Raw genomic sequence first — 24,495 nt, 5'->3', positions numbered from 1 at the left:
TTTTATTATATTTAAAAAAATGTAGTTGTTTTTTTGATAGCACTATTTGAGTATCCTGTAAGATTGACTCGAGCCAAAGCAAAATGGCAGAAATGACTTGGTTACAAAAACAATTTTTGACCAAAACAGTGTGTACTAGCAACCACAGATAATTCTTTTATATCTCTTCAAAATATAAATTAAATTCTTTTTGAAGTCTTTCCCAGTCCAGTTTACCAACTCTCTCCAACAAACCACAGCAAATTATGAAGACGTATGTTTTTTAACAATGATGCTTCTTCTAGGCCACTTTGAAAAGCACAGTGGAAAATGTGTAAATTACAACATCTGATGTAAATAAGCCAAGGTGAATCAGATGGTTTTACTGCACTGTCCATCTTTTAAGGCATAGTTTCTCCATGTTTGTTCTATCCCCCCCCCCGCAATCTAACCCATAGGATTATATGTTATACCCGCAGCTTCTACTGCCCCCTGGAACATTCCATTGCACCCCAGGGTTCGAACCCCACCAGCACCACAGTGATGGTCGGCTGAAGTTGGTTTTCTGTGGTTCCCAACTTCAAGGCGCGAATGCGAGCCAATCTCCCCATTAAAAAGTCTCGCCACAGAGAGCAACAGGATTACAACATTACAAATAATATTCAATCACTACACTTCACTCACAATTAGAAGTATAGATGGAAGCACTGAAATATCAGACTAGCTACACACTCAGACTGTTAGGTGCACTAACTTTGTTCCAGACTCTGCCACGATAGCTGGGCTCGAAGAGATCTCGGCAACAGGATAAGTCCAGTGGCAGAGCCCCTGGCGTTAATTCATTTGATTGCACCCTAGGGGGCGTTAATGCCCTCGTTGGGAATCACTGCTTTAAGGCATGAAGAGGCACAAACAATATTTACAATGCTCAGCAAAGAGCTAGAAATGAAAGTGCTCAATGCATGGATTGAACAGTGTAATGTAAATAAATCCCTTTAAATAAAAATACAAAAGTCAACTGAATGCTATTGCATAGCATTAGAATCACCAAACCCAGTACAGGCCTATGTATCCAACTGCTTTGTAATACACTGTTCACCTATACACCAAATGTGGACTATAATTTTCAATGATGAATGTCAGTTATGGTCCAAGACCATGAAGTAGTAAATACAAAATTATTTTTTTCATCCTGACAGAAGTTTTAATGACTACTCTACTTGTTGAGTACTCAAAATAAGAAAATAAAAATAATAAACCAAATGGTCCACATATACCCTCTAAATAACCTTGAAAATGATACAATTTCTGCTTTGACAGAATCATTAATTGCAATCTACTACATTTGTAATATTTGGCAATATATTGATGATTCCCTGCTCAATTAAAACCAATTACACAAATTTTGTTGATAGGATTTGGTAAAAAAATAGGAAAAGTAGGACGAGTGGGAGCTCTGAGTCATGTCAAAATTATGCCTGTGAAAACTAATCTTGTGTGTGTGTGTGTGTGTGTGTGTATTCAGTGTTATACATATTGTGTTACCATCAGGTGATGTTATGTATCATCCAAATAATCATTAAAAATTGCTATTGGTGCCATATGAGGGGCTCAAAAGCAAATGGATGCAAGTGATCAAAATCTAGTTTCGAGAAAATCAACTTCGAAGTTGATCTACTACATAGAAGTTCTACATACGAGTTAAACTAGTGGCTGCTAGAAAGCAACTCTGGTATATAGAATGGGTCTGTCAGTCTGCCAGTAGTCAGATTTTTCCCCAGCGTGGTCCAACCCCTCGGGGTAAAACGCTTACATCCCTCTTGGGACAGAGCGTGGACCATGTCTGGACTTACAGTAGTCAGATGTTGGGTAAAGGAAACGTTTTAAGCACTTAACTCAATTTTTGAAATTTTGTCACTTGCATCCTTTTGCTTCCAACCCTTTCATATGTGACACATTTTTGTGATGTGGGTCCATAGTCTACTGTAGCAAGAATTTTTTGAATGAGTTAACATGACGTGCATTTTTATCTAGAAGTAGGCAACTGGCCAACTTTAGTCAACCATTGCTGTGTGGTCATGGAGATTGAACCCCAAGAGATGCTGGTAATGTCGAAACCAAACCAAAACACTAAACCCAATCTCGGTTTTCCACCAGATAAAAGTTTTCCATTGCCGAGTAGAAAGGATCACACAGATGTTGCCATAAACGCTGTGATACTACTCTAGAGATAATGTATCTTTGAACTGTCCTGCTTATGGAATTACATGCAAATACACTAAAACTTCACGAAGTCATATAAATGAAACAAATTAGAATAAAGTCAATGCTGTTTCATCCCCTCCTCCCTGAATGTGACAAAAATTCTCTGAAATAACAATTTCTCTATTTTACTGCAGTTCAGAGAGACAAATTAGAATTAATGCAAGAAAAAAATATAAACGTTTGCAAATGATCAAAGAACAAGCATTTGCATAAAATGTTCTTAATACTATACCAAGGAACAATATGGCTTTTTCCACATCAAACGGATAATTCATATCACCATCCACTAACCCAGGAGTGTCAATAAATGTAACGAGGCTGAACTTCTTCTGCTTTGATGTTGATATTTCTGTTGTGAGGTAGTCAACCAGACCTGACAAAAAAGAATATTTTTAAAGCAAAAAAACAACTCAAATTAAGAAATTTTTCTGTGGAATATGCAAACAATACATAAAGCTTTTTTTTCCAAACACGTGTCTGCATACAGAGTGTCTATTATTATTGTTTTTTTCAATAGTGAGTTGCTTGAAGGTCTGTCTTAAAGGAAACTTTCAATGAGAAAAAATATTTCAAATATTATCACTCATCATCCTAGAAGCTGTTTGAATGGAAAAATGTTTAAACTAGTCTTATATTAGTTATACATAGTAAAGAAATTAAATAAGTTGAACAAAAAAAAAAATCCATAATTTTACAACCGAAACTGCCTGATTTATAGCTAATTGACAGTAAAATACTTTTTTTTAATGAGAGATGGGAGGTAATAAGCAAAAATATTCCCAAAGACAAACAATTTGGACAGATTTAACTCATTTACCAGGGGAGCACCCCTAACAGCTCTTTATGTCACTGAATTAAATCTCAAAAAGCTGCAGACAAAATGTCTGAGAATTTGAATTCCATTGGGGACTACTGCTCCTCTGCCAGGAAATTTTCTTACATGGATTTCATTGTGTTTGTGCAAATGTTTTAATCAAAAACAGACCTAATTGTAAATGAAATTTGATTTACAAAGCTTAAATAATTAAGTAATCCTACAATAATCTACACAGATGCTTTGAAAGAAGAAATAAAACCCTCATTATAGTCTACACAAGATAAAGTAATTATTTTTATGCATAATAATAATATTAGTCTATCCAGAATCTTTTGGTTGAACACATAAAGCATATAGAACAGCCCTTCACGGGGCAGCTCGCATTCAAATAAAAGCAAGCAACCCTATGATGGACTGATCTACTTGCTAAAATCTTGTGATAATAAGCACCCTTCCAAAACGTGAGCTGAAAATATACCTATAAGTGAGGAAATGATGTATGCACACATTTGAATGCATATATTCCCATATTTATTTTTCATACATATATTAAAGCTTTTTTATAAAAAAAAACTATAGGACAGAGAAGGCAATATCAAGTATAGGTATGCCATGAAGCGATAAAGTACTAAAATTAGAGCCTCTTTTTATGTGCTCGACAATAAAGCATCATTTTGCTTTGACAAAATGATCGCTAATTCATATTAAATTTACAATTAAACATATCAAGTTAATTTCATTCCTTCAACTTTTCCTAGGTGATTTCACCTTTTTTAAGAATAAGTGTATTAAATATATTGAAAAAAGATTGTGTGTGTGTGTATATATATATACGGGGTGATAATAAAAAAACTATCCCGACATATGGGCCCCTAACTATCATACCATTCACAGAAACTGAATGAAATTTTGGCATAAGATATTTTGAGGTATGCGCTCAATAATGATATAGAAAACAACAGTGTCACTCTAACAGTTACGGTTACAGTGAGAAAATTTCGAAAATATCAAATGGCAACACCAAGTTTTTTGTATTGGAATGCGATCTCCATTGTGAAAAGCCCTAAATAGCGTTCGAACGGCAACTGTAGCATGAAAATCACCAGCGATAGATAGGCTAAAAGTGAGGACAACCAATAAGGACAGAGAAGCAGCATAAAATAAAGCATTTTATTGTGTTTCACAAATTTTCCACATGACCTTGTGGAGGACTAATCAGGCTGGGATCTCAGCCGAAGAAACGGTGTGACGAATGAAACGAACATTAATGCTCTGGTGCACGGCAAAGTCCTTTTTACTTTTTCCTTGTCTAGCTCCGGGGATTTTCGTGCTACAGGTGCCATTCTAACGCTATTTAGTGTTTTTCAGTATGGAGATCGCATTCCAATACAAAAAACTTGGTGTTGCCATTTGATATTTTCGAAATTTTCTCACTGTAACAGTAACTGTTAGAGTGACACTGTTGTTTTCCATATCATTCTTCAGCGCATACCTCAAAATACCTTATGCCAAAATTTCATTCAGTTTCTGTGAATGGTATGATAGTTAGGGGCCCATATGTCGGGATAGTTTTTTTATAATCACCCTGTATATATATATATATATATACATATAAAAACCATGAATGATGTATAGAATAAAATATGACAGAGACTGAAAGATGGACACTTCAAGCTCTATTCAATATTTTACGTACAGCAATTGAACAATATTTCATATAATTTGAGGAATACCTACCTCTGATTTCATTGAGTGGCTTGAAGTGAGGATATAAATGCAAGGTAGCATTGCCCTGTGGAAAATAAAGGTATAATATGGTTAAATTAATTGCACCTTTAAAACAGTTTATGCAATGCTTGATATGCAAAAACACAAAATGAACAGATCCTAAAAATATAATAAGATCTTGGCCCAAAATCTTTCTGCAAAAATCATTGCAATCTCTGGGGTAAAAAATTATCACATATCAAACTTACAAAATTATGATTCAATTTCTTATAATTAAGATTTTTGTAACTAAATAAAAAGAACAATACATTTCTTCATTTGGAAATGGCCATATGTGAATGATCTTCATGGATCGATACTCTTCGCTTTATTTGTCTGAAGTAGATTTGTCAATTATCTGAAAGCGACTGAACTTTAATACCAATGACCAAAATTAGGAAATCAAGATCGTAATATAAATTTCAAATTGTTTTATCCTATATATATTTCTGATTGGACAATTTTATTTCACAGGCACTGAATGGACACTGATGGCCCAATTCATCAATTGAGAATAATGACATCTTTTGATTGATTTTATATTTCATATTTTGATGTTATAGCTTTTTTTTGTCGGTTGTGTGTTTTGAGAAATTAATGAAATAATTAAAGTTTCAAAGTAAAGGAACTTTAAAGGTTTTTTCTCATTCTCCCTTAAGGCAAATGCTTTGATATCTTGCAAAAGATGTGAAGCGGGGTGAATCTGGTCATGTCAATTATTTCTTGCCTAGAAATTCAGAAACTTTGATGTTTAGTATCTGAAAGATTAAATGACTGCAGAACTAGCTGCTATTGCAATAAGTTCCTTCATCGAGAGATTAGCAACCAACCTCTTGGGGAGATGTACAGAAATTTTTTTGTTTATTCAGCTGTTCAGAACTGGCAAATAAAAATGAGAATTTTTCATGAATAATTTTGAATTTTTCTAATTTAATTTGAAAACTTTGGACTAACTTTTTTTTACTTTTCTTATGGATCAATTTGAATGAAATAACTATTCAGAACTTTCAAATTTTGGAAGAACATATCTCACTGCTATTTGGCAGAATGAATACTGTTTTCATTGACCAATAGGGCCTAATCTATTATTGACACAAATTATTGCAATAGAGTTACTATCATAATCGGACTATAGACATCGTGCAAGTCACTTCAGAAACACTACTGATACTGTTGAAAATTATATATTATAATCTAAAAAACTAGCCTACATGATAGTCTTTTCTTTTTCTTTTTTTGAAATGTTTCATTCATTATAGAAAAAAATTTGTACTCACAGTTAGAGATTCTCTTTTCCTTCCACTTGTTACAAAAGTAAAACCCTGAGTTTCGATGGCAACTCCAGTCTTTAAAATATGCTCTTCGATGTACCTTAAAGAAATTAAATAAAACTAGACATCAAACAGTATAAATAATATGTAAGCTATCTACAAACAATTCATGTTAAATAAGGAAAAAAAATTAAAAATCAGCAACAATATAGCTTAATCACCTCTAGAGTTTGAAACAAACCTAGTTACAAACACAAAGACCAACCTACCAGTTGATAAATGTGCTTTTTCCAGCGGAATGATTGCCTATAAGCAAGATGGTGATTTTCTTTCTTGGAGGTAACAACTTTACCTTTATGCTTGATGCAATTTCTATTAAGCCTAAGAGATACAAAAAAGAAAATACTCAATAAACAACTTTATCATAAAAATATGGTCATGGCATGAATAACTAATATAAAAGAATTATTAAAATTGATTGCACAAATGATACATGACAAAACTCTCTCCCCTATTTTGCATGATGTCATGCCCTTTGTTCGTAAAAAGCAGTTTTGTTCATCACAACCTCTCTGGTTTATGGATAACATCAGTAATCTTTATTTAAAAAGAGAAGGGCATTCAGAGAATACACAAAAGGGGAAGACGTGACCAGTCATCATTTACTGAAAAAAGAAGGGCATTGAAGAAAGCGATTAAGGGATAGTGAAAACGAAGTTGAATAAGGTTGGCAGATAACACTGGCACTGACCCGAAATCGTTTTTCAGGTACGTCAATAATGGACGTAAGGGGATGGTTGCCCCCTCTCGACAGGAAGGTCTAGGGTAGAGAGCAATGTCGGGTCCTTAGGGAATGTGCTAATGAATTGTTGGGGCCAGCAAAACAGATTTACAGGAGTAGTGTTGCTGAGGGTATCATCCCAAGGGATTGGAAGCTTGCTAATGTGGTTCCAATATTTGAAAAAGGTATATATACAAATACAACACCGCAACAGACAAAATGCCCAATGAGGTGGCTGAGAAAAAAATTCCCATAACAAATATGGATGTCATATATTTTAAAAATACAGCAACCCAATTAAAAACACAATCAAAGGGGTAGTAGAGAAGCTGTGTCCAATTATCATCCAGTGATTTTGACAAGCTCCCTCTTGAAAATTTTGGAAATTATTATCATCATCGTGCAAAATAGGGGAGAGAGTTTTGTTCTGAATTCTTCCCAAATCGTTAACCCTTATTAAGGTATTGTCTAATAATTAGCATGGGTTCAGAAAGGGGAAGTCATGTGCAACCAACCTCCTTTGCTTCTATGATTACGAGAATAAAGGCTTTGCTTAGAAACGGGGTTGCAGAGAAGAGCCATGTGTGGTCTTGATGGCACACAGGGCTTAAGCTATGAAGAGCAACTTGATTTTTGAAAATGTTTATATTTTGGAAGAGTGCTAGGTGTCTGGGATACCATTGAAATGTTTACAATTTTCAATGGGATGGATAGAATGGACCATGAGTTATTAATACATCAATCATCCACTTCAACAAGGTGTCACCAGTATCAATTGGTAAGAGGCAATTCTAGGTTGTGGTATTGCAGGGAATGTTTCTCTAATAGGGTTGTTAATAAATGGAATAACTTACCTCCTGGGGTCGTGAATTCTAACACAATTGATACATTTAAAAAGAAGTACGATGAACATAGCAGGATAAATAGATAAGCTATCTATTCTTAGATGAGACAACCATAATTTTTTTTGAGCAGTATATTTATATTTTATCACAATTATTGATGTTTTTATTGCTTTTATTGGGTTGCTGTATTTTTGATAGTTTTTCATATCCAGAAAATTCTAATTCAGATAGTATGCCACGACACTTTAGCTTTGGGGTTTTATAAGACAAGCCAAGAGATTCTGCATGACATTCCAATAGAAAAACTGAATTTAAAATAATAATTGTAAGTATTTCCCAACTGGGGGTATCGCAACAATTCAGAGCAAAGCTAAAGAACCTCGATGTTGGACAAGGCTACAACAATATCATTTAAATTAGAATATTGTGATCAAGTAAGTCTCGACTATAAAAGGTATGGGAATCTGTTTTAATCATGATTTAAAATTTTTTGAACCACTTAAACATGAATTTGAGCATTCATATAATGTTTGTTTTTATTGTTCATAGTATGTAACCCTGCAATTTTTTCATGATATTGCAGGGAGTTTCTTGAATTCCCAAAAATTTTGTCAGATAATCAAAAAACTCTGCTATTGGCATTCAGTAATAACATCAATAGGGGATAAATATATCGATTATGGTTATTAAGAAGTTGATCTCTGGTTATGATACCAACTTAGAGAGATGTTCAACTCATAGGCATATTTATAGAGGGGAAAGCTAAGCCCAGGGCGGCAAGTTTAAGGGGAAGGGGGAGAATTTCAACAAATTGGTGGCCAAGAAAACGGAATTATAATGAGAGAAAAGCGCATAAATTTGAATAGCCCGCAGACGGCAAAGTTATCTGTTGAACTGTTTGCAAACTAAAAGATTAGAAGTTTATGTCCTAAGTAATAGAGAGGCTACTATTTTTTTTTTTAAACATAGTATATGAAAAGGAATGTCTAAGTTACTCTCCTGTCTTGAGTGAAAAAAAAAAGGCATTTCATTGATGTACAAAAAGTCACACAAAAAAAAAATGAATTCACTATTGAAAATTGTTGTCAAAGTGAACTTTTTTGGCATGCTTGACAAAATTAGCGTTTTCAATACAAGAATGCCAAATACTATGAAAAAAAAATTCTGTCTTACAGGAGGTATGGTCACTTCACTCACCTGTAGTTTTGAGAAATCAATGATTTTGGGGATAATGATCACAATACTTTAAAAGAAAATAAAATTTGAATTGATTAAGCATAGAAATAAATAACGTCTCTCTTTCTCTCCAAGGAAGTATTTAAGCAACATTAAATCATCCATATCAGATGAAATATTTTTTTAGTATATAGATAAAGTTTATATGGATTATAATATCCATACTTTGAGAAAACTTCAAAAATGCAACAAACAGTCAATATAATCCTGCTCAGCGATCAAAAATAGATCTGGTCATTATATTCTAACTATAAATGATTTTTGCAAAACTGAATGACTGAGTGATGATTTAGTTTCAAGTTGAGCTTTTATAGGAATGTCTCGGACACTTGCGAACAAGACTGCGCCCTGACCAAATCCCCCGGTTGCCACTCGATGTCACTATTAATTACCAATCACTTGATGTCAACGGCTCTCATAAAGGAGAAAAGGAACTGATAGAGCTCTACACTGAAATTCTGGAGATCAAATTTAATATTATTATAATTTACTGATTTTTTTGTAATTTTTTTACACTATAAATTTAGATAATTCTTTACAATGGGCTCACCACACCAAGAATCATGGCCTATGGCCCCCCCACTCCAGGACGAGCTCTCTTATTGCTTCACATTCTCCTCACTTATCTACAGAAGCTGAATAAAAAAAACTCTGGAAATTCATGGAAAATACTTGATGGTCCAAAAATGATGGCGATTGGAAACAGTAATGCAACACCGTCTGCGGCTCGCGGTATTACATACTTGTGGTAAATTGAAAGATGAGGGCTGATATGGATCCGAAAGATGGATAATTGGTGGTGAGTGCCATATCATTTTAGTCAAAATTATCTCTCTCTGAATTCAAGAATTTCTAATCATTTATTGCTTATCGAGATACTTAATCATTTAGTATTCACCATGGCAAGATAATTTGTGTTCTCAATAGTAATATAACATGTTGGAAGTGGATCGCCTCTTTGAATAATCTTTATTTTTATTTGATAGTTTAATAAATTAATTTGTTATTGTTAACCCCTCAGTGTGAATTATATAAATTTTTGTTGGTAGCTTTCTTTGTTGGCAGAGGCTAATACACAATGCAAAAATATTCCATAATCATAAATTTGATTGTTTTTCCTTTTTATGCCCATTCACCAATAGACTCCCTTACAGTAAATTCAATAAATTAAGAGGGGTAACACACGCACATATACAGAGTGCGTAGGAGAGTCCCTTTATCTTGGGGTAATAACTCACGAACTGTTGATACTAGAAGCATACTTCTAATTGGAAAAAGGATCCAAATAACATGTAAAACCCAGATCATCATTTATATTGTAAGGGGGCTCCACATAGTTTGTTAAAATGAAAAAAATATAAACTTCTCAACTTCTCATTTGGTCATCCCGTCCTAAAAAATCCAATTAGAAAGTTGTCACCCTGCCTTTCCTGAGCCCCCCCCCCTCCCCAAAAAATAAAAGTTTTAAGTGATAATAAATATTCGCTTAGATATTTGAATTCGAAAATCGCTGAAAATGAAAAAAAAATAACAGCATATGAAGAGTAGAATGATCTTGTCCGTTAAAAAATTTATGCGGTTCATCTCTTCATTTTCAGCGATTTTCGAATTAAAATATCTCGGGGAATTTCGAACTTACTTCTTTTTTTGGATGAAAGCTTACGAGAAACAGCGCAACAATTTCCTGTTTGGGTTTTCTAGGACCGGGTGACCAAATAAAAAAATATTTTGATAACTATACAACCCCTTGCATTATGAATGACGTATCCGAGGTCTACACGTTATTTGGGTACTTTTTGCCGATTGGAAGTATGCTTCTAGGATCAACAGCTCACGAGTTATTCCAGGATAAAGGAATAACTCCTTTATCCTGTCCAATTCCTATGCAATCTGTATATGTATGTATAATCTACGTGTTTGATTCACGTTATGAATAATAAATTAAAAATTTATTCATTCATTACCATTTTTTTAATTTCAAATGATCGAGGTAATAATTCTTTAATATAGAAAAACCACCATGAAGACAAAGGGTTGAGACAGAGATATGAGTTTAAATCGTGTAGAAGAAAAAATTCAAGAAAGGAGGTTAGATTATTATAATAATATCATATGTGGTATATACTGTTGTTTAATATTGCAAACACCGGGAGAGAAGGAAAAAAAAAATAAACAAGTTTATATACCCCAAGCATCTTAAACCCATTTCCCACTCACATTTGTATGAAACGAATTCTTTAAGTGCTTCGTTACTCTCCATACACGTCCGGTTTGAACCATCACTAACAAACGCATGAAAACAAATTCATTCAGGGGGAGGAGGGGAGTTCTTTTTTTGCATCCCATCACCATCCGAAAAACCCAATCATTTCAAGCTCTTTTGCTGATGCCCGAGAGTTCGAACACGTTTACTTCTTCCGTGCGCCACAATTCTAGGTCAATCTCAAGGTAGCAAGCACATTTCTTCTCTCTCTTTTGTGGCAAACTATATAATGTATTAACTTCTCTGCTCCAGTAGGAAGTCTTGAGGCGAATAACGGACAATTTTTGTTTTGTTTTCTTATTCCAGTTTTGGGGTTGAGGAAAAAGAAGCGAAAAGAGCAATAAACAGAGCGCATCCATAACAGCTGATTACTGATTCTGGGAAAACATGCCTTGTCTGTCCTTGGTGGGAAAAGAGGGACAAGAACACTCATCCCGTAGGAACCGATACGAACAACAGGATAAATATTTTTCTTGTCCTTCAAAAACAAAAATCCTCATTTCTCACGTTCCAACCTAGAAATAAATCCGCCCAGTAATTGTTTCCCTCCCTCTCCAAAACCTGTAGAAATATGTTTTCCCGCCAAAAAAATATGCGTGCATCTTTTTTCCAGTGATGGCGAGAAACTTCTACTACATTCCTAGTAAATCGATCATTTTAAGGAGTTCGAGAATCTCGATCCTCAAACTTCAGCAAAAGGGGGAAAGAATCGTTTCGCGTATTTTGCAACAAATGTACCTCTACTTGAAAACAACAAAAGAGCGAAAGTATTCAATCACTGACGATGTGAATTTCTCTCAACATATCACTTCCCGATCACAAACTTTGTGCATTTGGTCAACCTAATGAAACGGAATCAACTCATTAGAGATCAAAATTTCATTTCCATATTAGAAGTTCTGCGCATTCCTAGATATCTAAAAAACTGTCAGTGATCATGAAAGACCTGAAAAAATTGGGTAACCTAATATGTTACATTTAACGCATCAAAATTTGCGTTCCAATTATTTGTATACACTAGGCTCAAAAATAATTTTGATAGATAAATTAGGACCAGTCAGGTAAAATATATTAGGGATGACAAACATAATTTCCGATTTCCACGCAAATAATTAAAATCGTTAATCATAAATGAAATCGGTTAACGAGTGGTAGAGATGGTTTTTGTCACTTAGTATTTATGAAAAACTTTTTTTATCTGTTGAAGCTTTTGGGGGCATTATACACTTTTGCCGTATAACTGACCTCTGACCTTGGTGATATGTAAAAAGCCAAACCTTCGCTTCAATAAAGGAATGGTTTTTACAGCAAACCACGCACAAAAACAAAATCTTTTATGCAATTAATATCACGTTTCAAATGACACAAAGTCGTGTCTGCAATTTTAAACTAAATTCAGCAAATATCTCCCCCTCATCCGTGTGCATCAAGATGTCACTCTAATACATGGTAAAAGAAAATGCTGACTCAGATAAATATTGGCACCTCATTTTCTACGTCGCTAGGAAAATATCTCGATCAACCAGCTGCAAAACTGCCGAATATTCTGTTTTTGGAAGGAAACATTTTACTAAAATGTATATGTATAAATAAAATATGTAGGGATACGTGGCAAAGTTAACATTTCACAAGGTTGCAGCTTATTTATGTAGACGACGCTAAAATCTTCGATACGAAGCGACATGCAAGTCGCTTAACATTTTATGAGCATTTAAAACACGAAAATCGAAGAACAAAAGTATCAAAAAGTACACTTTCAAAAACACTTACCGGAGCCCCCGAAGAGATCCTTTATTTGGCGGTCGCTCACGAGACATTCCTTACGTAAAGGTGAGTATGTCAAGAATTCTCTTCATCAAAAGAATACGGCTGCTGCTGCTCATTCGCCCAAGGTACCGTCTTATAGGAGGTGAGAAATATACTTTAAAGAAGAAAAGGGTGAAGGAGAACGAGTGCACATCCCCAAGCGCGAGCACATCCAGTAAATATAAGTGGTGAAATTCCTTTCTTCATCAAACAAAATGACTTTTCTTTCCTGCAGCGCTCGGTCGGTCGCCTTTCAAAACGAAAAAAAGGGGACCGAAACCCGCGATCTTTCACTTAAAAACAGCTGAAATGCACCTTCCATCTCATGCAATGCACGGCGCAAAGTCGCACGAAAACCGAACACGCGGGCTCCAAAGAGATAGACATATATATATGAGCCTATTATATGTCTATATTAATAACAGCAGCAATAAAAAAAAGACGCCGAGCAGGTGGACCGTTTTGTTTAGCGCTGAAACAGGTGACTGCATGGGACTTTATCTATTTCGAATAACAAAAAAAGGACATTGACTATACACCAGGAAATCTATATAAACGCGTCAGCCAACTGGAGGAAAGAAGGCATTTTTAAATTTTGCGCAATGCAAAATCGTATCGGGCCTCAAATAATTGGAAATAAAAAACGGCATACCGCGAAAAACCAAAACAACATGCAATGTTATTGTTTCTCTTGCATGGACTTATGGAGACGAACGATTCGCGCTTGGCGACCTCCCGGGCAGAAATGAACAAGCGGATCGCGGCTGTAGCGGCGGCGACGACGCTGCAGCACTTTTTGTGGCAGGAGGCGAAGTCACGTGTTCCAGTGCGCCGTGCGGAGACCGGACGGAGGGAGGGGTGTGCGTGAGTGCGTGTATTTGTGCGCGCGCGCGTGTATATGTTGCTTGTGGCTCAAGATCCGGGGCAAGCGCAGCAGGGAAAACAGACTTCCGTCGCTGATTCGGTTACGTTTCCCCTCGATAAGCCCTTGCACAGGAAAAAGTGTTAAAACATTGAAGGGGGGGGAAACATCATCCTTATCTCCAAGAGTCCAGTGCACGCGTGCACATGAACACTCACTCACACAACCTTCAATGCTAGGAAACAAGAACAGGAATCAAAAACAACCAAATAATAAAAAAAAGAGTTAATTTTGAGTGACTGCTATTTCCCTACCGAGAAGCTAGGGACGGTGATGATGACTCCAAATCGTGATTTTTTCCACTCTCCTCATAAGAAAAATATCGGAACCAGCATAGCATTTTGTTTCCTGTTGCACGAACTTCCACAACGCCGAAGACTTACAAACGCATTAATTTCACGAAGACCTACTCGTTTGCCCCATTGTCCATTTCCCTAATGAACACGTCCGGCATTTGTGAGGAAAAAAAATTGAGTAAAAATACAAAATACTATCCTTGTACAGTGCAAACATTATTGAAATAAAACTCGGCATCTGAATGCATTCTATACCGAGCGAATAATGATTTTATAGTGAAGTATTCAGTATTATTTTTAATAGGAAGCATTCTATCATGATTCAAGTATCGTAATAGGTAGATGTGACACTGCAAGGTAGGGCAGCGCCACAGTTTGAAATAAATTTCATTAACATTTCACATTAAGAACTGCACATTTGAAACGATGTTGCAAAAATCGATTATTTTTTAATCATATTGCATATACTACGATGGATCCCATTTAAGGCGCCGCTGTCCGAACCATGTGATATACAAACGGTAAACCTGTAATTCAAACATTACACTTCACTTCTGAAATCCCAATGGCAGCACTGGAAAATCAGAAACAACACTAGATACGCACTCAGACTGTTAGGTACACACACTTACACTTCCAGCACAACTCACTAGGTAGTAAATTGCTCATAGATATGGCGAGAGACCTGAGTTGTGTTCGGTTTAAAAGAAAGAACCATGTGATAAAAGCATTACATAATATATTCCTATTTTCTCTACCAAGTTACTGGAAAAATATGTTTACTGTAATATTACAAGAACATAGTACTTGCATGGATTTCAGATCTCATATAGTCAACTGTGAATGCGAATTATAGAATATATTTATTACTCATTTTTTAATTGGACAAACAATATCCTGATTTTCAAAACATCGATAGAGCTATCAGTGCAATTCACAACATACAGAAAATTTTTCTTCTGCATTCTTATGTTTAGCGCTCATGAATTTCACGAAGCAGAAGCGTTCACTAAAAGGAATCTGCGCTTCACCAATACAATAACAGCGAGTCGTAAACGTGGGCGCAAAGGCACAAGCACTCAGGTCACTTGCACGCCCACCCTCTCGAAAAATTTGTTGAGCCTCCTCCCCCCCCCCCGCACAAGCCCTTGAATCCCGTACGAACGGAACGTTGGACAACTCTAGGCCTCCTCAATGTTATTATAGTATCTTCACCTCTTGGTCGTAACATGTAAATTGCTATGAAATTTGTACATCGAGATACTATAGTTAAATCCTGTTATAACGAACTCCAAGAAACCGGAGAAATCACTTCATTAAAACGAAATTTCATTATAAAGGAATTCCAGGTTTTTGTATTGTTCCTATGTAAATTTACCTGGGAGGAATTAGAAGTGTTCGTTAAAACGATATTTTCGCTATAACGTTATTCGTTAAAACACGAACAGTACTTGTACACATTAGTCTGCGGAATTTGTAACGAATCGGTACATGCCGGAATGTGTATTCTGAGTGCATGGTCTGCTGTGATGTATTTATCTCCTCAGAGTTGCACTCTTTTCCTGTTCCTACTGGTGCTGCCATCTGTCTTATATATTTTAAAGTAAAGACGGTAAATATTTGAATTTCTATGTTATGTAAGTATCGTGTTGCAGGTCTGTCTGCTCGCTGCGGAGAGACATTTTCAAATGGGGGAGAGGCTCACATTCGCGCCTTGAAGTTGGAAAACCGCATAAAACCATTACATATATCTTTACTGAAAATATATATATGCTACCTTTAAGGGGATAGCATAACCCAAAATAAATGCACAATATGGCACACCTCCTCAAGACATACATCTAAAAAATTAGAAGTAATATTGCCGATTGCTCACGAAAAGAAAAAAAAAGCACAGAAAAACCAAAACCATGGACACGACAGCAGACCATACTGTGACGTCAATGGGGTCCGAACCTGGATCCTTACGATGAGAGTCCAACACGATGCCCACATGACTGCACAGCAGCATATCGAGGTACTGAAAACGTTTTTGCTAATCCTTTTTATTCTCGACAAATAAAGGTTTGCTGTCATCAGAAGTCATGAGCAGTGCCACCTTAATGCATGGGACCACCCAAAAATACAGTATAACCAAAATTTCTGTACTACAACTGCAATGGCAAAAACAAAGAACGTTAAACAGGTCTAAGCTAAGATAGCTACAATAATTCAAATCGAGCAAGAACAATGATGAGGCTATTTTATACAAGAAGGAAATAAATAAGCGTTAAACCTTTCATGAGAGAAGTACAAGTTCACTACAGAAGTCCTTTCGGAATTTTATTGATTTCGGTTATCAGTTAAAAGTAACAAAGCGCATCTCCCTCTCATATCATTTGCGAAACGAACGCTCTTCACAGGTTTTGATGTTTTCCGTTGAAAACACGAGAAGCTGGAAAAACTTGATGACAACGAACATTTTAGTGTGGAAGAAAGATAACATAACGCGCCCAAAGGGGAAAAAATTGGGATACTGGAAACCAAACTTTTCACTAATTTTTATTTCCAAAGAGGGAAAACGTTAAACCGTATCGTTGGCAATCGAAGTTTCGAACATTGTGGGTAGGGGGGAAGTACCCGCGTTATGTTCTATACACAAGCAACGAGGAAAACCTCGACATATCAAATGACATAATTAAATATTTTGATATAGGTATGATCAGAAGCTTCCATTTTTTGAATCGCGCAAGCGAAATTCAAAGATTTCATTAATTCGCCTTACTTGGTAATAGAAACTGATCAGAGAAATAATTTATTACATTAAGAAGGAAGTGGATAAAAAATGTTTATGTCCGCATCACTTCACATCGGCACATGTAATTTCTCACTTTATTTTCGACGGGGGGGATCGTCTTAAAATCGATCAATTCGGTAACTTACACTCGGTTTTAATTTAACAAGTTGGTTTTCATTCATTGCCTTCCTCCCTCAATCAATCGAGAATATTGAAAGAAAAAATGAGAACCAGACAATTTTGACACTTGATATTTACACAAAATGACACAATGTCCGCGAACATTGAATATTTTCGGTGAGAGCAACAAAGATTGTATTGGGGGAAAAAACGATTTGCGTTTATGACAAGTAGGGAAGGGGAGAGAGAGAACGTACATACTGTATATACATAACAATATTTTGCAGATAAGAAGGGCGATACGGAATGAAGGGTAATGATGAAAGAGAGAGAGAGAGAGTTGAAATAACTGAGAATTCCGGTTTTTCTAGTAGGGCTAACACATACACAATCAAGAAGAGGTTCACGTTGCATAACCCGAACCACATATATGTATGAAATATAGTCAGCTAGCTCTACGTTAACAACGAGCAGCGCTCACCATAAGCGTCTTTCTATGCATACATGCTAGTTGCATGTTCCCACCCTCGTACGGTGAGCGGCGAAATAACAGCCTGGTACAGAGCCTAAAAAGTTTTCCATAATTGCATATAACCACCCACATTTTTTCTCTTCTAGCTTATTGGAAAGCAAACCACACAAAACAGGAAGAAAAAAAAAAGACGAATTTTAGTCTCAAACCCATCTAAGCAAATAAAAATTAAAAACACCAGGAGAGTAAATTACGTATTTGATGGACTTTAAATCTCGAAAGTGTTACCGTTTTCCGTACCTATGTGCTACAACGCAGTATTCACACACGTGTAGCGTTATAGGTCTTACTTGATTTAAGCTCTTAGTTCAATCCTTATTCACAGAACACCTGAAGTAACAAACAAAAACGAACTATATTTGGATCCGATACGTGAAATAAAAAATGATCATGAGGTTTTCCTAACGCTTTAGGTAAAACATGTTTTTGGTTCATTGCTTCGACGAAAAATATAAGAAACGCGGAACGAATTGTCCACCACGGAAATGGTAACGAAACATTAGCAAAAAAAAATCAGTTCTCCCTCTTTTTCGTTCTCAAGATATTACTATGAATGACACTAACGTTTCGAGAGCATTCTCTAGGATACGCATTTTAAGTTTTATGAAATACTCAACTTTTATATCTCATTATTATTTTCCTCTTTTTTTTTCTCTCTATGGGAAAAGACAAAAAAATAAAATAAATACCTGCAAAAAATCAGGCAGACAAGTTTTTTAATAAGATTTTTAGGAGAAAACATAGAAATATATAAATTGTATCAACTGAAGGGGAACAATATTACAATGAAATAATATTTTCAATTATAAAAAAAAATAGTTTTTGAGGCATATTCGATTTAAAAAATGCAGTGCTCTTTTGTGAACAATTTAAAACATTTAACAAAAGGCGACATATTCCAAGGCGTCAAGACGCGAATAGTATCGTCGACCTTGCTAAATACTACCAAGTTATGTGTAAGTGATATTGTACTTGTATTTCTCTCTCGAAATATAACTTTTTAATGAGCCTGCATTAAAAAAAATATGCGCATCCATGTTAATTACACCATCGCATCATCATGCATAATTTCTCATTGTCATCATTACCCTCCCCGTTTTCACAACTATCATCGTCTAAAAGATGAGTGGTATTTTTCTCATAGTCTTGGCTATAGGGAAAATTTATACGAAGAACAAAAAAAAAAAAAACGTCATATTTAAATGCCTCAACGAATTTTATTACTTTATCCATTAAACAGAAAAACACTAAAAAGGTATAATTCGTATCGAGATCAGTAGAATAGGCGCAATTAATCTAAAATTTATAGCACATGTTGCAAACAGATATTTACCGTACTTGTGTATGCTTTTTAGCATCATCATTTATTCTTCTTTCTTATAACACAAACGAGTTTTATTATTTTTTACACCGGCGAGGTGAAAAAAACACTTCCGGCCATGTAGAGAATATTTTCTTTAGCTAATTTCGTTTTCCTATATTGAACTTTGCGCATTGAATTTTTCTCGTGAAAAATTCACACAGAATATTTTCATTTCTATAACGAAAATGGAGGCAAATATATTTTTCTTTTCAGTTTTGTAAATACCATAGGCTATGTCAAATTTTTTATCATAATAATAGAGAGTGAGAGAGATTCAATTCCCCTTAGATATATCTGTCTGTACACTTATTTAGACCAAATCAAGTTCTTAAGGGTGAAAGAACTTTGGAAAATGCGAAAAATCAGCAGCGAGAAAGAATAAATAATAAGACATTATTTGGCTTGACTTTTTTTTTTTTCCGCAAGCAAGTTTCCCTTTTGGAAGAGGCACGAAATTGCTTTCGTATTAAATAATAAAATAAATTTGGCAATATTAAAAGAGTGAGATTATATTACCACTTGAGATTATTTTTTTCTACGATTAGTATCAACTGCATATTTGATTGAAGCAACACATAACACAGCATCGTCACGCCGATTTTTCCAATCCGATATGCAAATTTTTTTCCTGTGATTTTAACACTTTTATATTGGGTTTTTCCCATTCATATTTTTGAACGTTTGAAAATGTTTTCAAATAACACGATTGCGTATTTCCTTAAATTAAAACAATCAGCGAATAAAATTTGCTTATTTATTTAACACTGCATGTAGAGCTGACAATGATTGAGTATATGATATTCGGGGGATTTTCAAGTGATCAATGACAGCCTAATTTCGCCCTATGCAGATTGTGAAATGCCCAACATCAATAAACCAAATTCATGCTCATTCTTCACATACACATCTATGTAAATTGCGCAAAACGATCCCCCCAGCAAAACTAAAACTTGAAATTTCGAAAGCATTGAATAATCATTTCGACAATTTCTTTCGCACCTCGATGATCTTTATGCATTTTTACGGTAAATAAAACCAAATCAATAGTTTGAAACAGATTCCAAATAGCTACGTTCTTGTTTCTTATCGAAATTCGAACCCAGGTTTGTTGAACTAGAGGTGGTCGGTGCGCTATGGAAATGCCTTGATTAGGATGTGAATTTCGAACGATTCAAGCACAAATAAGCCATTATACGAGGACCGTTGGCTACATCGAAAAAAAAGCAAATCCTGACTATAATTCATTGAGCGTGTCAATGCAGAAATTTTTGACAGAGTATACAATTGTCTTAAAAGTTAGAAGTTCCAAATAATTCCGAGACACCGGAATTTTTCAAAATTCCTTTTCTGTTGTAAATTTATGTGTATATCGCCCCTCCCCCAAATTCGAGGGTGGTCATTGTTTCGTTCAACCTCGTATTATCAAGACTGCACCATATTTGTCATTCACTTTTTTTTGCGATATATCGATGACGAGTGTGCACAAATAAATATTCTCGCAAACAAAGAATTTGCTGTGCCAGTAATCATATTTTTTAATTAAGAAGGCCAAAATTCCAGAAAATCAGTCAAATTTAGATTTAATATATTATAAAAAAAGTGTTATAAATTTTTGAGGGACAAAAATGTAGGCCAAAAATCTTATAAATTTCGTAAAGTCCGGAAGAGCCCGCACATTACGGTTTCTCCAAAATTGATGCATGCAATTCTGGAACGCTGTAGAACGGAAGGGTGATTTTATACAGAGGGTTTCAAAACACTTCTTTACGGCACCAAAAATGCGTGGTGAAATATTATAACCGAGTAGAAAAATGAGGATATGATATGACACCCTGTTCTCAAAAACCCAATTACAAAGTTGCCTTGTTTTTCCCGAGGTCAACAAAGAAGATTTCATGTTTTTAAGTTCAATATTCGCTGAGATATTTGAATTCGAAAATCACTGAAATTAGGGAAAGAACAGAATATGAAGCGTAGAATGAGTTTGTCTGTTAGTTTATGCGATTCCTTCCTTTATTTTCAGAGATTTTCGAATTCAAACATCTCAGCGGAATGTTTTGTTGGCTGCAGGAGACATAAAAAAGCTTCCTAATTGGGTTTTCTAGAACAGTGACACCACATAAAAAGTTATTTTTAAAATTTAATAAATAAATTTATCGATTTATCAAATCAAGAGGCTATTCGCACTTAGATAAGACAACCATAATTTCTTATAGGCAGTGTGTATCATATCTTATCACAATTATTAGTTTATTTTGGGTAGCTGTATATTGGTATAATTGACATCCATATTTTTATGGGCATCTTTTTTCAGAAACCTTGTTGGGCATTTTGCCTCTGTGGCCTTTGCATTTGGATAAGAACTATCTACATGCTATTTGGATACTTTTTCTCCAATAGGAAGTATGCTTCTAGGATCAAATGTTCGCGAGTTATACCAGAATAGAAAGACTTTCCTATGCACCCTGTATAGAGTCCCAGTATTAGAAAAACCAGCATTAGTCGTACATAAAACATACCAAAAAAAGTCATTTATCGGACAAGATGAATTGAAATATATAAAAAAAGAAAATTCATGTAAACAATAACGAATAGCCCCCCCCCCTCAAAAAAAATAAAAAATAAAAAATAAACGAAGAGAAGAAAAACCACACTGGCACATCGTTTTTGCCAATTAAATGTATGAATGATTTCGCGACAAGCATCATTCTCTGATTCGGTGAATAGCATCGCACGGCACAACAAGCTTCAGGGCGGCCACGAATACGCACTGATACGTATCAAGGTCGTTCGATGTGGTCGCGAATCTTCGAGGGGAATCTCTCACTATCCAAAGCAATAATGGGGCAAGAATTCAGTGGCGTAACGGAACATGAGGTGTGATGATGGAGGGTCACGTGGCCAAAACTACCAAAGCGACCGAATAACTGCGTTGTAACGGCCAACGGTTTAAAAAAAACCTTTTTTTTCTGCTTACGCGTAATAATTAACAAGGAAAAATACCCCCATATTTTCTAGGATTGTAATATCATACTTCTTCTTTGCAGTTGTTTTCTCTGCCTTAGTCTTGAAAGCATGTTCTTTTGCATACGGTCTGTCAGCTATCTAACAGACCGGAGCAACGACCCGCTGACAAATAGTTTGTATTCCCGTGGCAATGGCAGGGTGAAAAACGAGAATAACACGATACAGATCACTTAGTAACACCCTTTATCCCGAAAAAAAAGTTCAGATCATAATGGGCTTTTGACTGAAAAGAATCACTCGAGCTCTCTGAATAACGAATATCATGGGACCTTAATATACTGCCGAGAACAGTACAAAAAGAATAAATTTAAATTTTCTCGATATTATTGTAAATACATTTCTGAATCAAAGCAAAATATGGTCTGCGAAAGTGATGAATGTTTCCTGTGAGTAACAGTGAAAATGGTGATTATTGAGAGACGAACCACTCACATTTGAAAAAGAAAACCATTCTGTGGTAGGGGTAATGGTTTTAACTTAATAGGGTAAATCAATTTTTTGGAAGATATTGAAAATAAAACTTTGAATGTTTGTTAAACCCCCATCCAATTTCACTGTTAAAAGCTTGTTCATACCACGAAACAGTCATTTTTTTATACAATATTTTCAATATATAATTCTTCCATTGTTATTTTATATTCTTTTTTTTTCTCCCAATCATTTTTCTTGCAACATATATGGTAAGAGAACGACGACTCCACATCATCATATCATCTACCACGGCAAGCGGATGTAAGGAAAACCAACAGCTTGGCCTTATAACTAGAAGGCTTCCAAGGAAAAAAAATCCGGGCAGGAAGCACTGACTGAAGCTGATAAGGAATTCCCGGCTGATAAAAAATGAAATGGAAAAAGAAAAAAAAAGGAAAAGCGACACGGTCAAGGAAACCAACACCTGCAGCAGTCCTGATATGCATGTTGGCAGACGTAGACAAAATACAAACACGAACTGCTGCCAGATGTGGTCATGATAAGAAAGCCTTTTTCTCTCTACTTTTAGCAAGATCAACTAATAAAATCAGCAAGACCAAATTCTGTCGAGAACAAACTACTCACACGGCATAAATGATACATCGCTTAGTGATAATTAATACTGATCACATAAATCTCCAATTTATATAAGAGTCCATATTTCAATATTCCTACACATTTTCCAACGCGCATTCATTCTTAGTACTGTAAGTGTAAAGCAAAGGTTTTGCTCTAAGCAAATTACATTGAAATTTTTTGAATAAGCATAAGTCAATGGCCATACAAATTAAATTTAACAGATATGAAATTCCCCCCCCCCCCCCACACACCCATCCATCCTTTTTAGTAGAGGAACCTCTGAGGAATCGGTAGGGTGATGACACATTGACAACCAGATCAATGTCAGTAAATGAGTCTTCAGATAACAGTAATATAATCCGCGTATAAAAAGGCGATACATTCTTCTCAAATGATTTTTTTTTAAATAACTTTTTTTTGTCATTGAAACCAAAAAACTGATAAGCGTGACGAAAAAGTAAATGTTACTCAACCTTCTTCCCTTTGGACCAGTGATTCCCAAAGTGGGAAATGGAATGGCCCAGGGGGGCGATAGAAGCTACGGATTAAACTTTGGATCCTATCGGTTCAGTTGAGTTGGGAGCGATGAGAGAAAATATTTCTGAAAAAGGGGGCGAGAGATGGAACGAAAAGTTTGGGAAACTATGTTTTGGATATTATTTTCTTCTCGTGGCCTCTCGAATAACCCCCCCCCCCCACACACACACACACAAATTTATTAAATTTCCGTTCATTGGAAATTTAATAAATACGATCGATCTCTGTCACCCTGGGCCAGGCACAGATTCAAAATGGGGGAGGGGGGGGGGTAGAGCTGAATTAAATGGAAAAAAATAGGTCTATGCAATAGGGCTTGAGTTATGAAGAGAGACTTCATTTGTTGAATATGTTTACATTGGATGAACACAGGTGTCGGGGAGATATGATCGAAGTGTTCAAAATTTTCAATGGGATGGACCATGAACTTTTAGTACACCGCCAATCGACTGCTTTTACAAAGGAACACCAGTATCGATTGGTAAGGGACAATGCGAGGTTATGGTGTCACAGGAAATTTTTCTCTAATAGGGTTGTTAATAAATGAAATAGCTTACCCCCGGAGGTAGTGAATTGTAGCAAAATTGACACGTTTGAAAAGAAATACGATAAACATATTTGTAAAATATGAGACAATCCAATGAACCTACAATCGACACTCCCGATATATCATACTCGGTCCCACATCTACTACCCTCGGCTAGAGTTCAGTGAGGTTTCTTCTTGTGGGGAGTTTGATGCATTCACTTCTTCAAATCATGGGTCTCCGAGCAAAGTGGTGTTCCAAGACCTCCATGCTTAGGTGGAAGTAGCAGCTTAAATATTTACATACTCACATTCGA

General features: G+C 35.6%; 1 protein-coding gene across 3 annotated transcripts in view; it reads right to left on the bottom strand.

Moving 5' to 3' along the window:
• LOC149081612 (uncharacterized) overlaps positions 1-24,495 on the bottom strand; it is a 60,339-nt gene that overhangs the window by 15,037 nt on the left and 20,807 nt on the right. For 2 of the 3 annotated variants that reach the window (XM_089237014.1, XM_089237015.1), the window contains 4 exons: positions 6,369-6,480; positions 6,106-6,199; positions 4,799-4,853; positions 2,477-2,617 (listed from right to left, as the gene is read on the bottom strand). In XM_089237014.1, the coding sequence (XP_089093140.1) occupies positions 2,477-2,617; positions 4,799-4,853; positions 6,106-6,199; positions 6,369-6,480 (402 nt within the window). Of the gene's footprint in view, positions 1-2,476; positions 2,618-4,798; positions 4,854-6,105; positions 6,200-6,368; positions 6,481-11,178; positions 11,288-24,495 lie in introns of those variants that run through there. The other variant, XM_089237016.1, reaches the window with a different exon arrangement.

This window comes from Pholcus phalangioides, unplaced genomic scaffold (assembly GCF_987345545.1).
Source record: "Pholcus phalangioides strain wild (caught in Gottingen) unplaced genomic scaffold, Ppha-v1.0 ptg000009l_1, whole genome shotgun sequence".
Lineage (NCBI taxonomy): Eukaryota > Metazoa > Arthropoda > Arachnida > Araneae > Pholcidae > Pholcus > Pholcus phalangioides.
Note: the sequence above shows the minus strand (reverse complement) of the source record. Positions and strands in the feature narration are given on the sequence as shown.